The sequence below is a fragment of the Festucalex cinctus genome, chromosome 1 (genome assembly GCF_051991245.1).
Source record: "Festucalex cinctus isolate MCC-2025b chromosome 1, RoL_Fcin_1.0, whole genome shotgun sequence".
Lineage (NCBI taxonomy): Eukaryota > Metazoa > Chordata > Actinopteri > Syngnathiformes > Syngnathidae > Festucalex > Festucalex cinctus.
Genome location: NC_135411.1, coordinates 60,856,267 through 60,873,310, shown reverse-complemented (window position 1 = coordinate 60,873,310; position 17,044 = coordinate 60,856,267). Strand labels below are relative to the sequence as shown.

The window sequence follows — 17,044 nt, the reverse complement described above, 5'->3', positions numbered from 1 at the left end:
TTTCCCCTTTCAACGCCAGTGAATGCTGACTGTTTGGCTTGGCTTCACATGAAAAGTACAGATGTGGCCTCTGGACGGGGTGAAAAATGGTTCAGTGGATAAATAGTATTCACTTCATGAAATAATGCATCTATTCACACACCCTCGAATGAATGAAGGTGTTAAATCCAGAGCGAAACGGAGCCTGGGTGAAATTATTGCATCAGCAGCTGCAACGGAACACTTTAAAAACATTTGACATATTTGTGTAAAGCCGGATTGTAGCTACATTAATGCGGCACTGTATGAGTCTATAGGTTCTCTCAACATAAAGTGTGAAGGTTTGCCCTCAAGATGGTGCTTCTATTCTCATGATACGTTTGCATAGTATGTTGCTCCAACTGATTATTATTGCATTGCAAATCCGAAGGGTCAGTGAACGCAACTGGAGTGAATGTCACCAACAACCGCGTAGCAATGACGTAGCGGCTAAATGCACGGAATTTCATTTGTATAATTTCATATATTTTTGACTACATATGCGAGTCTAACACAAAATGTGAAGCGCAGCGTTGGAAGTCCTGCAAAGACCAGAAGAGGGTGGGAGGCAAACTTTTTTCCCTGAAAGTTTGTGTAAGCGTTCGAGGCGGGGTTACTGTAAGCTTGCAGCATGGAGTGAGAGAAACAGCACGGCGAGCGATTGCAATGCAGCACCACGCCGAGCTTCCTTCCAATTTAAATAAGCTCTCCACTTCTTCTGTGTGAAAAATCACCATGTACTCCCCGTACTGCTTGACACAGGTAAACTGCCTCCTCTTGTTCCATTGTTTTGCGTCGCTTTAGCCGGGGACGCCGGCTTTGCTTGCGCTTGCCTTGTAAATTCTGTTTTGGCAAAAATGTTTCCTTGTGCTTGAGTCGAACTCCCACAAAGTTGCGTTGCAATACTTTCCTTTTTTTTTGCCGGGAGTTGTACGCCGTTTTTTTTTTTTTTTTTTTTTTTTTTTTTTTTGTTGAGGGGGAAGAAAAAATGGCGCATATCCCCAAATGTATTTCATATATAAAGAAGGAGGGGATCGTAAACAGGAGAGGGGCGAGCGTCAGAGCGCATGGTTACACAGTCTGCATTTAGGAGTTGAATATTCGCGAGGGAAGCGAGTGGGACTGTGAGCGGGAGAAAGTGTGTGGACGTGTGTCTCTCCAAGTGTGTGCGTGCGCATGGGTGCCCGCGCATCCTAAATAGCTTTACAGTCGGCCCGCATCCTCTTACATTGTATGTTGACTTTCACTCTGGGACCGGACACTTCTTTTGCCAATTTGCATGTTTTGCAATTGGACGCAACACGTGATCTGGCGCGCACTGGATCAAGTTCATAATTTCCTATCTTACATAGAGGTGTGTGTGAGAGTGTGTGCGTGCGCGCGCGCGCTCGTGCGTGTGTAGATATCGCAAGCGAGAAAGTGAAAGGGGGTTGTTTGTGAACGACTTCATTCAAACTGTCATTTTGTTAACATCTGTGAGGAAGTTTTCCCTCTTTGGTTTGCTTGTCAGCCTCCAAGATTACGCACAAACCACCAAGCCGAATTTTACGAACCTTGAAGGAGTGAAAGAGTGTGAACAAAAGTTGCTCGTTGCTATTCACATCCTTCCAGCATCCTTATTAGCGTCTTTTAATTAAAATTACATAATCACATATCAGAAGTTTATCCATCCAATTTTGGAGCTGCGTAAATTTTTATTTTTTTTTGCACAATTGATTCCGCATTCATCTATGATACCCATATGTGTGTGTGTGTGTGTGTGTGTGTGTGTGAGCATTTACCCAACTGACTTAATTTAGTTCGAATAATAATAATAATAATAATAATAATAATAATAATAATAGTTATTATTATTATTATTATGCAATTTGAAGATAGACCAATCCAACATTCCTTGCAAATCTCGCTCTCTTCGTCCACAAAAATATTTTATTACTAAATGAATTTCTCCGTTGTAAAACAAATTACAGTAAATATATTTTTTAAAAGTCATAAATGTAATTGCATTTTTACATTTCTATATAATTCCTCTCTGTTTTGAGTGAAACGGGTCAGTATGATTCTGAGTATGTTGCAAATGATTGTGTTCATTCTTCTGTTTTTTTAAGTGTAATTTATTTATAATAGACTTGTTTGTCCCTCATTAGCTTTTCCAGTGATGTGTACTTTAATCCTGATTTTACAGTGGTTTTATTGAACAAGTTACTATTAACTTCTACTTGAGGTGATGGCGGAATGCTCTCTGCAGCGTCTTTGTCATGCAGGCAATCTTAAGTCTGGTTTCCACTTCAGAATATTAACTTGGTAATTTGTCCTCTTGGTGACACCAGAAAAGGGAAAGGGCATTTGTGTTTTGAATGATTATTTTCTGCTTTAAATGTGAATTTTACTCTAGCAGATAGAATAGGCTGCTAAGTGCGTTGACTGAGTCAGAGAGGGGTGTCGTACTTTTTGATGAAATGAAAATAGACAGAATTATTGCTATTTTGTACTTATTACTCACTACTGAAACTAAAGTACGTGATATTCCTTCAAACTATAAATTTCACTTGCTGCTTACACACACCCAATGAGAATTTTCTTACAGTGCCGTTTGAAGACAGACAACACATTTTGTTTATTTGTTTGTTGTTGTTAAAAAGTAAAGAACACTCAAGCTCAGATGCCGAATATTGCAGCAGTCATCAACAGATGAATGATTAACAGTGATGAATGATTTCTGGACAGTGGGGCACGTGCTGCGACTTGGTCTGTGGAAGTAAAGTGTGAGAGAGCGCGCGTGTGTGTGTGATTCTTATTGAAAATCTCCCACTCTGAGTTCTAACTGCATTGCAGCTCAGACTACACAATGGCCTCCATGAATTACATTTAAATTGATGCTATTTATTTTGCCGTATGTGTTGATTTAATTTTTTTTTAAATGTGTCAGCAGTGGGCCAGAATGTTGCCACACCTTGAAACGTGTGCACACTTTGTAAAGCTTGTGATGTTGTCATGTCACACTGTTTTGACGTGTGCGACATTTTTAACTTATTCCTTCCCTCTGCCCCCTCTGCCCGCCTGGACGCTGACCCCCTGCTCTCCTCGCCTCTTAACACCCTCTCAACACTAAAGTATTATCCTACTCACCTTCTAAACAATGCCCTAGTGGTAAGTCCTGTCCCTATTTATTCAGCATTAGACAGTCTCTCTTTTTTGTTATTATTTTTTTAAATTTTAAATATTCTATCTTGACGAAATGTTTTTTTGTATGTGATGATCTCTACGGACATGCTGACCTGCAGCAGGAATGATAGGCTCATGCACAAAAGCACTAACATTTGTCTACTATATTTTTTGAGCTTGTTTTTACTTTATAGGGTTTGACCACAAACAGTAAAAAATCTGCCACATCATCTGAGCTTTTCCGTAGGGATGGAGTAGATGCTTCTGACCCATGCAAAAGTAATCTTAGCTCCCGAGATGATGATAAAACTGGTTGAAAATAAAACCATAAACCAGCAGCCAATTTTGGAACGATAATAAAAGCTTTTGAGTGGAATAGCATTACATTGCATCATACTATATACAGTAGTATCTTGATAAGACATCATTTCCTTTGTAAAAAATAAATAAATAAATTTACGCTTTTGTGTTGTAATGTCTTTATATTTTCATCCAGGCGTTATTATTATAAAACCTCACATATTAAATTTTCATTCAGTCATGCAGCAGTGCGGATCAACTGAAACTTTATACCTTTGCAGCTTCATTTCATATACTGCACACTGTAGTGTATGCACTTTAAATATTTACAGTATATATAGAGATGACTAGGGGTGTGAATTGCCTAGTACCTGACGATTCGATTCGTATCACGATTCACAGGTCACGATTCGATTCGATACCGATTAATCCCGATACGAATTTATAAGTCGATTGTTGCGATTTTTTTCCATTCAAATTTAGAAAATACTAATCAGTAAGCTTGTAGAGTGTAAGATTTATATGAAAATGTATTATTTATTTATCTGAAATTTCAGTCTTATAGAGGTTGTAATCTGTCATGATTTCATGTTTGAACAGCATTAAAATAAAATATTAAGGCTTAATGTTCCGTTCATATAACATTCTTCCATGCTCAAGGTGTGACTCCTTAAAAAAAAAAAAAAAAAAAAAAAAAAAAAAAACGATTCTGCCGATTATTGAATCGATTCGAGAATCGCGCGATGTAGTATCGCGATATATCGCCGAATCGATTTTTTTTTAACACCCCTAGAGATGACTGATAGCTTTGTGGTACCAGTCTAGTGCAAACACTTCTATGTTGCTCCAAGAGAGGATGCCGGCCTATTGTATTTTCGTTCCATCGCCAGCAGACGTTATCACGCTTTTTGAGAGCAGTGTTGTGAAAGAAAACAGCAAAACATTATTCAGAGTGGCAAGCCTGAGAAAGTATGAGAAAACATAGTTTACTATGATTTACAGGAATATAATCCACATGCTAACATTACAAAAGATGTTTTCATGTGGAGTGACTCACCTAGTTGTAGTTTACACCTGGAAAAGAAGTTAACAAGCTCTTTTAGTGAATTCAAATTGATGGAATGGAGCCACAATATGAAATAAATCTTTTTTGATAACGAAGTATTTTGTTTTCTCAGATGTCAATGGATTAGCCCCATTTGATGTTCTTGCACCAAACGCACAAGAGAGTTTTTGTGTAAGGGTTTATGGTTCCGAATAAAACGCCCGCACAGACCTACACAAAACATTTTATTCAAAACACTCTTCACACCTTTAGTGCCAGTTTCCAGCCTTGCTTTAAAATAGTCTTCACTGGAAAATGTCAATAGTTTCATTTTTAAACGCATCATTAGCCGCTTGCTTTAATAGTGCATAAAGTTGACTTGTGTCCATGTACACACCAAAAACTGATATTTGTGTGGAAATGCAGCCTGTCAGATTTTTGGACTCGAGCTAGACCAATGATCCATCCACATTTTCTTAACTGCTTACTCCTCACAAGGTTCGCGGGGGTGCTGGAGCCTATCCCAGCTGGCTTCGGGCAATAGGCGGGGTACACCCCGAACTGGTTGCCAGCCAATCGCAGGGCACACAGAGACGAACAACCATCCTAGACCAATAGTGTGACCAATGGAAACAGCTTGTTGCAACATGGCCCTGGTTGATCTCTTATACTCTGCTGCCACTTGCTGGCCATTTTCTAATAACTACCGTTGATTCAACCGTTGTCTTCAGTTCAGAGGCTGCATCAAAGCTTTCCATATGCTCTAGAATCAAAAATAACAACATAAAAAACCTTTAAATATGTCTTTGGCATACTGTTAATATTTAAATTAGAACGTATTTTTACGTTTTTGGGAGCAAATTAGTTCATCTGCTTTGCAGCAAGGAAATGAATCACATTACTTATTGCAACTCGCAAAGGTGCTGTTAATTCTGTGTCACTCATTGGCGGACTCAATTATGGGAAGCTTAGCTCCACAGTGACACAACTGCTCTGCGCAGCATCCTGCTTACATGGAAACAGGAGTTCAGAACAATTAGAAAGGTAATTTTGATTCAAAAATAGAAATGAAAAACAATTAGGGATGGCGAGTACCGATACCAGGTATCCTATCAGGTCAGTATTTCAAGGTACTGGACGGTGGCCAATTGAAGTATCGGCTGCCTTCCTGTGGCCGTTTTATGAGCAAGGAAATACATATTAGGAATTAGAACTAGGGGTGTGAATTGCCTAGTACCTGACGATTCGATCCGTATCAGGATTCATAGGTCATGATTTGATTCGCTACGATTAATCCCGATTTGAATTTACAAGTCGATTGTTGCGATATTTTTACTCAAATTTATAAAATACCATTCAGTTAACTTATACAGTACATGTACACTGTAAGATTTGTATGAAAATGTATTATTATCTTATAACTTTGAGCCACTGTATGTAACAAACGGGTTTAACAACATTTTTCATGTTTGAACAGCATTGAAATAAAATATTAAGGCTAAATGTTCCATTAATATAACATTCTTCCATGCTTAAGGTGTGAAAGTTAGACGTTTTGTTGGATATTTTTCCATCAAAAATAGATGTTAAAAAAAAATCGATTCGGCTGCCTATTGAATCGATTCGAGAATTGCGTGCTGTAGTATCGCGATATATTGCCGAATCGATTTTTTTTAACACCCCTAATTAGAACAATAGATAAGTGTCTTTAATTTCATGCAATTTTAAGGAAAAAATCTATATTGGGATATCTAGGTCTTCCTGTAAAACTATCTGTCCTTGTTTTTTGGGGGGAATTTTATGTATAATAAAAAAATACTGGTGGTATCGACACTTATCGTATATCGTTTCGTATCAGTAACTACTTAAGAGTTGAGAAAAAAGTGGTATTGAACATCCCTAAAAACGATGATGATGATATTATAATAATATATATATATTTTTTTATCACTGCTGATTAAAGCAATTGAGCTAAACACTCATCCTTATCTTTGATGCCTTTGGCCATCTGCTAAGTACAATACAAATATAATTGACTCAAGAGCCTGGCTCCCAAACACTTACAAAAACAAAACAAAACAAAAGTTCTACAATTGGCAATCCAATAAAGATTGACACAGCATCCATTTTAGGGCCCTAGATTAATTTGAGCAAGTAATCTTCTTGACCATAATTTAAAAAAAAAAAAAAAAAAAAGCGTTTTGAAAAGTAACCTTTCGTGCTGCTTTTTTCCGCTGAGCCTTTCTTGATTTGGAGCACTGGGAAAAAATAAAAAAAAAAAATAAAAATAGAAACGTTTTAGAGATGTTTGTTTGCAGATGTTTTTCGATCTCTAATTTTGTCATATACAGATGGAAATGACTGATGATGATATAAATAAAATGTTCTTGTCATTTTTCCGCTGGAGATTTTGCCAGTTATGATATACATTTTACTGATGAAGCACCCATGATAAAGACTAAACTCTAGCCTGGTGTGTGCATATAGTTTGAAATCGCACCTGTGAACCATTGGCACCATTAGAGGCTTAATGGGCAAAATTAGACAAATGAGCATACAATAACATATGCCTATTCATGTTTCTTTGATAACTGTCACATTTATACTATCCATTTTCTGCTGGGGGGAATTTGCATCAATTGTTTGCAATGAATCCCATCAAAACAAAGGCAAACTGAGTGCTATTGGCAGCAGGCGATATAGATTTGAATGAAGTAGCATGTAGTTTTTATCTTTAGCTGCACATATAGTGAGGCAGAACTGACTGCGTCGAATTCAATATCAGCACAGCTGTCCCAGCATCCGTGGAGAATGGATTCCTACCGCTATTGCCACGGGAGGCTCCAGCCAAAATGAATGGGAGGATATCCAGAGTTGTGTGCTTGTGACTGAGTGGAGGTAGTCTCACACTAGTGTGTGTGTGTGTGCGCGCGATTTTGCATGTGTGTCCCTTTCCCTTCACTCCTGTCACCTCTGGCTTGGATTAGTCTTTGGCACAACCCTGGCGCTGCCCACAGGCCCAGTGAGGTTCTGCGGTCGGCGATATGTTGTGCTGTTGCCATGGCAACTGAACACACACACAAGTGCTAAATTACATAATTGAGCTACCATATAGAGGGCAAGACAAAATAGTTAGTGTACACAATATGAGAGCGGCGAAAACGGGGGGGTTGTCAGCTCACATAAAGTAGCCCAGTACCAGAAAATAGAAATTCAGTGGTGAATATTTGAGCGCTTCGTCATAACTGAGCTGCAGCCGCCAGTACAGGATGTTCTTTCCTCAGATTTTGAATCATAAATCTAAATAACAGTGCAGCCATTATGCGCGTATTTGGAGCGCTGAGACGTCCAATCCGACGGGGCGACTGAGGACAAGGTGCTGGTGGCGATGCACACGTGCTGTTTATGAAGGATGGAATCATCCACGGTTGTGTGAAAGAGGGAGGGGCTGCTTGGATTTGTGACAAATACAGTTCACCACGAGGCACATGCTCAGATTTCAGTGTGGAACCCACAACCGCCCCCTGTCGTCTAAGGCCTCATTTGTTTCCTTCTTTTGAGTTATTCTATCTGTGAGACTGCAGTGGAATAAATGTGTCATTTTCTCTAGCGTAATATATTGTCCAAAGCGAAAATGAGGGTTAGGTTGCGAACAAGTCTGGTGGAAGAATTTTGATTTGCGGTGGAAGTGAACCTGGAAGATGGGAGACAAAGACACCTTGAAAGAGATTAGCGTGGACGCTGCAGTTTTTTAATTTATTTATTTTGATCAGAACTGGAAAACATGTCTGCACCTTCATCTGCTTTACTAATGCTCATTGAAAAAAAAAGTGACAATTAAAAAATTAGTGGAAATTAGAGTGGACCCACAAAAGTTGAACAAAATCAACTCAAAGGCACTGGTTGACCTTATTCAGATTAAGATGTATTTGATGTTGTATATAAAAATTAAATGCAAATATTTCAACAAGAAAATTTTCTATTCATCCCTTTGAAATCAAAGTTTATTTGAGTTTAAATTAAAATAAAGTCATTGGACTGGAGTCCCGGCGTATGGAAACAATCTGCTTTGAAAAAGTAACAAAAAAAGTAATTAAATTTAGATGCTAAACTGGAATTTCATCAAAATAAGCCTCTTTCTTAGAAAAATAACGATTTTATTATGGCATATTTTTTATATTCATTGTTTGTCAACTTGCCAAGTAACTAATAAATGCATTTAGTTGTGTATTATATTATTTTAAGTTTGTTTGTAAATGAGGTCAAAACAATCCCGACCCGTCTTTTTTGGTGTGGGGGGCACCAAAGGGGGCTCTTGCACAGGTTCAAGCTAGGACTGCCTCTGGCTGACAACAAATATTTGGTTTATTTATTAAGATGTCTCTCAAATGTATCATACGTAGACTATATTTAATAGTGTATGTGGTTTTGCTGTGGTATAGATTTCTGTATTTGTTTTATTTGGAAAGACACGTGTGGATGCATCACCAACTGTTATTCTGATGAGTACCTGTGTGTTTCCACAGCAATCGTATAGGCAATTTGTACATTGAATCTCCCACATTTGGAATATTGTTTTCAAATCTGAGAATATCATTTTTTTTTTTTTTTTTTTCTGTCCTTGCTGCACGTGACGCATGTCAGAATTGTTGCTGGAGAGCAGAAAATGGGAATGATGTCCCTTAAACCATGCAGTATACATCGAGCCTGAGATGCAATTTTAAGAAATCATTTTTGACATAAAAAAAATGTTGCATTGTGTTATGGACAGCCTGGAAAATGCTAGCAAGCATGCTTTGTTCTCGCGTTGAGTATATTTGAACAACAGCCAGTATCAACAAAAGGAACAAATGTTGACAGTAATTCACCCTCTGTGCTTTCTTTAATCAGTCACATTTCTGACAAACTGAATATAATTGAATTTTAAAGATCTCTCCCCCCACAATGAAGACAAAGGTTTGACTGTGCGTAACAGGGAGCGTGCTGTATTGGTCTGCCACCGGTTGACAGAAATAGATGGAGTTGTTGTTTCAAATCAATGGCGGCCCATCAAGGTCACTTCAGTGTGGGCAAACGGGGCATGTTGTCTGGCCTGGCCTTGCCTGTCTGTCTGACCTATATCTCCCTGCAACAGCTAAATATATACAGTAGACCCCCTCATTACAAAGCTTCCAGATTAATCTGGATGAAATTTGAGCTGTGTTCGTCTCTGGCAGTCCGACTGCTGCTGCATTCTCTTCAAACATTTTGCCTTGGCTCACTTTGTCTACCACGCTTCTTCTCCTAAAACCTAATGATTCTCTGATGCTTTAAGGGTATGGGACACAGTTTTGACAAATGTTAGTATGTTCTATTAAACAATATGCCTCAATACGTCATTCCTTGAATCAATACATATTAACTAAGTATTTAATGGATTTTGAATTACGTTCCTAAACTATTCGTAGCGGGGTGATCACCGCGGCCAAACCGGGTATGTTGTCATTGAGCCACGTTGTTGACTAACTGGCTGTTTGTGTGTTTGTGGTTTATCAGACTGAGTCATTTCAATTTTTTGATTCATTTGGATGGTGCCGTCACGTTGTGTTGAGGGTTTTTGTTCGACGCGATGGGAGGATGGCATGAGCCTGTTTCAGTTCTCCATAGATGCGGTTTTATGTGAAAAAGAGAAAGGCGACATGGAACTGCCCCTGCTAGGAAAACTCCCCAACATAATTTGAAAGCCATTCAGAAAAGAGAAATAAAACAGGTAACAACCAAAATATGGTATGTGGTCTACTTATATAGGTGGGAACGGGTTAGGACAACAATTTGTGCTGGCACTGTGTTGGCAGAATAAAATTTTCGTTGGCTGTCAGTCAGCCCCCGTTGTACACTCACACCCGATCTCCTTATATATCCTACTTGCCTTCTCTTCTGCGTTCCGTCCCAGCACACGTGTACACATCACACCAATTGTAGATCACATACAACACAATATTTCAGTAACACTTTGTGTCACTGCCCTTATTCCTCACCCGTGATGTGAATAGCAGAGATCGGGGTTAGCATCAACAGCTTTTGGCTAATGTTGGACTCGTCCGCTAGCTTGATACGTTACGTCATCGGCGCCGCCTGCTTTTTTCAATATCAGCAATATTTAATGTTACAGACATAACGCAGCAGCGTTCAGTGATTTCCAAAACAAAATATGGACAACCCGTACCGATTGGCAGCTCTGCAGATGGTAAATCTCACTCCTTTCTTGTGTCACTACATTTCAATTTAAGATAGCTGTCAGTATAACTCTGACAATCGGACTCTGCAAGATTGATCAAATTTCGAGGCATGTTTTTGTTCATGTTATATGTTCTTGTTAGGGAGTGCAGCATGGAGAACAAAATCTAAAAGCAAAAAACTATTATACCTCATTGTTGTTTTAAACAAGCTAGTCTGTAATCTATCCAGACCAACAAATGCAGACACACTCCCTTGAGCCACAAATAGCTTTTGGTTGGGAATGACAGAGCTACACTTTCTATACTGGACCATGCGTTTGTGGTCGTCTCTAGTTCCGTTGCTCTATTTATATCAAACAACTACAGTTGCACTTAGGGTGAATATACAGAGCACTTCAAAAAGCTGACATCCAAGGGTAGATTTGTTAGAATTGGCTAATTGATTCTCCTTAAAGCATGTACAAGCAGTTGGGTTGGTTACTGCACACCTGGTGAAACCAGCAGAGGCAGTTGCAATCAGTTTGTGCTTGAGACTGGGAATTTATAGCAGGATGACATAACGCATCGAGGCCACCAATTAATGTCGAGGCAGTCATCATCTTTTCACCACTTCTTTGGCTCCAAGTTGAAGTTGAGGTTAGAGAAAGAGGCATTGATTGGCTCGCTGATTGCGTTTCGACTTTCCAGAAGTTTTCATCATCATCCTGCATTACCTCATGTGTCCGTTCCAAAACAGCCTAGGGTGTGTTGCGCCACACGTGCAGCTTTTTATGTGCACTGCAAACACACGTTTACTCGTTATCAGATGACAGCTTTGAAATGAATTCATGTTTTCTAAACTCTTCACTGAGAAGCATAAAATGACTACAAAAAGGCATTTATTGGGTTAATGTATGAAGGAAAATGTTTTCCTGTCTTGGGGGTGGGTGGAGGAACGTTGACGCTTGGAGGCTTATGAACCCGCAAGTCAAACAGTAATGAAAACAGTTGTGACCTGATTTTGAGAGCTGGGAAACGAGACGTAAAGTGGATGGGGAAGGGAGTTTTTTTTTTCATTTTTTTATTTTGGTAGGCAAAAGTAAGGACAAAGAATGCCATGCAACACTGTTGCTGCATGCATGCTTGCCTTTTGTGTCTCCTTTTGCATTCTTAGGCTTGATTGTTTTCCATTTTCTCCATATTACCTCCACTCTGTCATCATATCTAAACAGGGCCAACCCGTCCGGTAAAGACTAGCTGTCACCCCAGGGAACAAAGTTTTAGCGCTGGCTCTTTGGAGCAGGAAGCTGGCATAAGGCCAATGGTGGAAAATCTATAGTGTGTTGCATAATATAAACATATCTTTACTTCAGTTGAACTCTGAGGAGACCTGGCAGCTGTGAGTAAACGGAGGGCACTGTGAGCTTTTGCACTGTGGAAGTGTGTTTGTTGGGCATTTTGAGTGTTTGTTTTATGGTTCTTGGGACTTGCCAAATAGACCCTTGTTTTGTTTCTTTTAAGGATCAGAGTGAGAGTCGTGTGAAGGAGGCCAAGGAGGGCTCAGGGTTATACTCAAACACAACTCTGTGGCTTCTCCCTTTGGCTCAGGCAGCCAGTAACTACTATCCTGCTCCAGCAGCACCATATTCTGGGCCCAAGTTCAGATATAAACTTTCTGCTCTGTTTAGGCCCAAAGAAACAGCTCCAAGATCTGTGGAAAGTTGTATCTTTCAATGGAAATTTCAGTGCAGAGTGAGAATTTGGCTGCAAGTGCTGAGATAAAAAGCAAAGATTGATCAGATTTATTTCTATCTTGAGAGTCTTTGCTTCTAATATTCATTACGACAGTTCATAAATTTGCTTCAGTTCCTGCTGTCGGCTACTGACTCGCTTTATTTATGAACACAGGAACTTCCAAAGTTGAACGTCCAACCAAAATGCTTCAAATATCATGCTTGTCACTGTAGGTTAAGAGTCATCCATATGTGAAAGTCACACAACCCATCAGCAGGTCTTGTGAGACTCCGCTTAGAGAAACTTGCCAATAAACACAGCACATTTATCTCTTTTTATGTATTTAGTCTTTATTTCTACTTCAAAGGGAAATATGTTGGGTATAGAACACTTAAACAGACAATATGAACTGATACACCAAATGCCAGTGAGGTCAGTTACTTTTTTTTTCTTGACTCAAAGGATGACTAAGGACAAGAGAAAGCAGTTCAGCTTTTATTTCCAGGATCTGTGTTTACATCTGCATCTGAGACACAACCTAGACGATAGATAGATAGATTTACGAACAAACCTATTTTCATGTGAAGTATTGGAACAGATGCTTTTTTTTCTGTAAAGCGCTTTGTGACAGCTTAGGCTGTTTGAAAGCGCTATGTAAATAAAGTTGAGTTGAGTTGTATTAATTTAATTCAAATACTGTAATAAATAATGTCTATATGTCTCTATTTCGTATGGAGTTTGAGTTTCTAATACAACACCGGTGAACACACAAAACAACCTGCCAAAAACAGAAAAACACATGGAAGGTTTTCGACTGGCCTGGTAAATCTCCACACTTTAACCCTGTAGAGCTCAAGTGGCTCACTTTCCAAATCAAAGCTTCAGGTAAAGCTTGAAAATTCATCACAAAAGGAAAATGTAATAAATGTAAAGTTATTGCAAACAATTTGGAATTATATGTTAATCAAGTTCTCCACTGTAGTCTACAGGGAGTCTTCGAGTTATGCCGTACGCGACCTACATCTTTACTGTCTTCGACTTTACTGTGCCCGTCCCTCTTCTGTAGCACCTTCTTTTTTGTTAATTTCTGACGGTAATGACGCCATTTTAAAGTTATTTAAAGTTGTGTTATTTTTATTTCCAGCAACGGGACTCCATCGAGCAGGTCGGCTCGACATCAGGCGCGTCACATTTCCGTGTTTAAGTTTTCATTAGCTCCGCTCTGCACGGAATGTCCATGCGGAAACCCAAAATATTGGTTCCGGCTCTTCCGAATCGCACAAATATAGATTTTTTAAATTACTCTACTAGGGGTGTTAAAAAAAAATCGATTCGGCGATATATCGCGATACTACATCGCGCGATTCTCGAATCGATTCAATAATAGGCAAAATCTTTTTTTTTTTTCTTTTTTTTTTTTTTTTTTTTTTTTTTTTTTTAGGATTCACACCTTAAGCATGGAAGAATGTTATATGAACGGAACATTAAGCCTTAATATTTTATTTTAATGCTGTTTAAACATGAAACAGATTACAACCTCTATAAGACTGAAATTTCAGATAAATAAATAATACATTTTCATATAAATCTTACACTCTACAAGCTTACTGATTAGTATTTTCTAAATTTGAATGAAAAAAAATCGCAACAATCGACTTAGAAATTCGTATCGGGATTAATCGGTATCGAATCGAATCGTGACCTGTGAATCGTGATACGAATCGAATCGTCAGGTACGAGGCAATTCACACCCCTATACTCTACAAAGTATTTTGATGTAAATATCGGCTTTAACGGTGAAATCCGACTTAAGTCAAAATTCGGGTTGCATTGCCAGCATAGGAACTTGAAAAGTCCTTGTATTTGAAGTCGATATGTCTCAATACTTTTGCTTTCCTAAAACTTTTTTTTAGTAATGCTTCCTTTTAAGTTGTGTGTCAGATGTAGATGTAAATACCTGAAAATAAAGCTATGTTGGTTTGCTGTCCTATATTCAATATTTGATGTAAAACCCAATTATTTTCAGATTCAAGCAAATATTTTGGACCTCACTGTTCCAATATTTTTGGACACGAGTACACATCTAAGCTAAAACAAAAAAACATTTAGCTTAAAAATCTTGCAAACAACTTCCTGCTACTTCTGCATTCTGTTTCTATTGGGCGTGTTCAGGAAGTGAGTAGTTTTACTTTATTTTAATTGTATTGTAGCGTGGTTAACTTCTCTTTAAAAATAATAATGAGCTATGAAGTGTCCCAGGTCGGACTGGGTTGTACTTTTGAGATTCCACATATTCTCAGAATGATATTCCTGTTAAATGTGCATACGTAGATACATGTGTTGATGCGTGATTGGCGGTCAAGCTGGTGTTAGTCCCCTCCGCCGCCAAATTTTGAGATAAAATCCGAGTGAAACTCAAACTGGGCTCATTATGGTCATCATCTGGAATAAGCGCAATCATCCTCATCATCCACCACCTGTGGAAGTGCTTCAAGAGTTGCCTGTCACGGTTGCATACTTGCTACCCAGTCTTTGTCTTGTTTTTCCCCTTTCAATGTGCACACCTGAATAAAACTATTTCAGAGGAAGAAAAAGTTAAGAGTCATGTGGGGACCACAAATGGACCGAATATTGCAGCCAGGCTTTGGAGATTTACGATGAAAGTGAAGAGGGATGTGTGGGCGGGAATTCAAAGGTGCATGTTTTTTTAATACTTGGAGTAGCTGAAGGCCTTGAGAATGGAGTGGAAAAACTTTTAAAAAAAATGTCTGTGTTATTTCTCTCCCTTTCAGCTCAGGAAAAAAGAGATTAAAAAAAGAGAGGGAATTTGGCGGGAAGGAAGGAGGCGCACTCTTTTTCATAATCATATTAGACTGGGGTCCACTATATCTTTTTTTTTTTTTTTTCCTCACCGCACAATTAGTGTGATTTACTTTCAGTCAATCAGTGCATGACGTGTTTAAACACATTTAAAACAGACTATGTTGCTGTTTGTGTTCTCCCTTTCCTTTGAAGCGGAGCATGATTAAAACAGACGATATAGGCATATTGAATTTCCCAGTGGATTGGAAGGAATGCAAAATGCATCATAACTATATTATATGAATTTAGAGCGGTTTGTGTTGCCAAGCCTCTGGAAACAGGAGAGACTTCAATTTCCACAAGTTACACAAAAGAACCTTCGTCCCGCAAAGAGGCAGATACCACAACTGCAACAACACAAAAGGATATCTGACACTGTTGGACTATATTTGACATTTTCATAGGCTGCACAAGTACCAAATCTTTTGCTTCATAAAAAGGCATATTTTCTCCTTTTTAATAGAGGAAGCATCTACCACTACCAAAAAATATTTCTGCCTTTTTGTTTGCGTATGTGGATGTGTGTCCGGGTTGTGCAGAACCCGTTTGACATTTTTGTTGTGAGGGACGTGCGTTGCTGGTGGGACTTTGGTCCGCACAATCCCTCCTCTGTTAAAACAATGCGGCAGTTGTCCTCTCTAACCTAATTACTCCCTCCAGGGGGAGAAAGGCAACAGCACCAAATCCCATAGTTAGGAGCGCTGATCTGGGCCCTTCTGCAAGAAAAGACCTCATTCAATTTTCTCCCGCCTTCATGTACAGGCACACATTTGATAGTTTTCACGGATGTGCAATTTAACTGGAAAAGAGGTTAAATGTGCTCTTAAGTGTAGTCAGATTCTTCTTTTACCATTTGTGATTATCACTGATGATGTCATAGGTTTCTCAAGTTTTGGGTAACACACCAAGATGAGTGCAATGAAAGATTATGCTGGCAGGAGGGGACAAAACCTGCAACATACAAAAGAAATAAAATGTAAACCTGAAACGATCTTCTTTGAATCACCAGTAATCGAATTGGGGATTTTTATTTATTTTTTTGCTCCAAAGTTGTCCTTCCTGTCTAATCTTTCTTTGCTGCATGCTGTCACTTGTTGGCACTAGCGTTGCATTTTGAAAATGTTGATACTGTCAAATCCATCAAGGAAGCTCACAGAGGAAGGTGAGAAATGGGTTGGTGAAACACTACACAGTTTTTTTCCCCCCGACTCTTTTCCTTCCCCTGGAAGATCTATAAAGCTATTGTATCGAGCTTTGTGAAATGTATTCATCCATTTTCAATGAAATGAAGTTAGGAAGAGTATACTGTTGTGAGGAAGAATGGATAGAAGTGAGTTTTTCAAATGCAGTTGTTACGGGTTCCTCATTGGGATACCATGAGTGTTTTTGTAGCACAATAGTGTGGTTGGGTCAAATTACTTAAGAATGGGAACAAATTCAAATAACACTGCAGCGCTGAGCACACCTACACGTTTATTAAAAATATTGTTTCCTTTCTGTAAATGAGATTGTCACTGTTCACACACAAAAATGTAATATTTCAATAATAATAATATTAATATTAATAATAATGTATTGTTAAAAAATAAAATATATTAGACCAAACAGAATAATTTATAAAAACAGCCTTTTAAAAGGTGATGCCCAATTTTGTCAGACAACTATTAGTTAAATTGTTCATTGTGGCTGCAGTTTTCAGTTGTTAAATTTATAGCATGTTGTT

At 38.6% G+C, this 17,044-nt stretch overlaps 1 protein-coding gene across 7 annotated transcripts in view; it reads left to right on the top strand.

Annotated features, from left to right (window-relative positions):
- Nucleotides 1–17,044, top strand: part of nfixb (nuclear factor I/Xb) — a 169,485-nt gene that overhangs the window by 37,677 nt on the left and 114,764 nt on the right. The window contains exons 1-2 of one of the 7 annotated variants that reach the window (XM_077499011.1): nt 434–780; nt 3,133–3,168. The exons of 5 other annotated variants lie outside the window; for them this stretch is intronic. In XM_077499011.1, coding sequence (XP_077355137.1) covers nt 754–780; nt 3,133–3,168 — 63 coding nt within the window. In that variant the 5' untranslated portion in view covers nt 434–753. Of the gene's footprint in view, nt 1–433; nt 781–3,132; nt 3,169–17,044 lie in introns of those variants that run through there. One more of the 7 variants, XM_077499055.1, reaches the window with a different exon arrangement.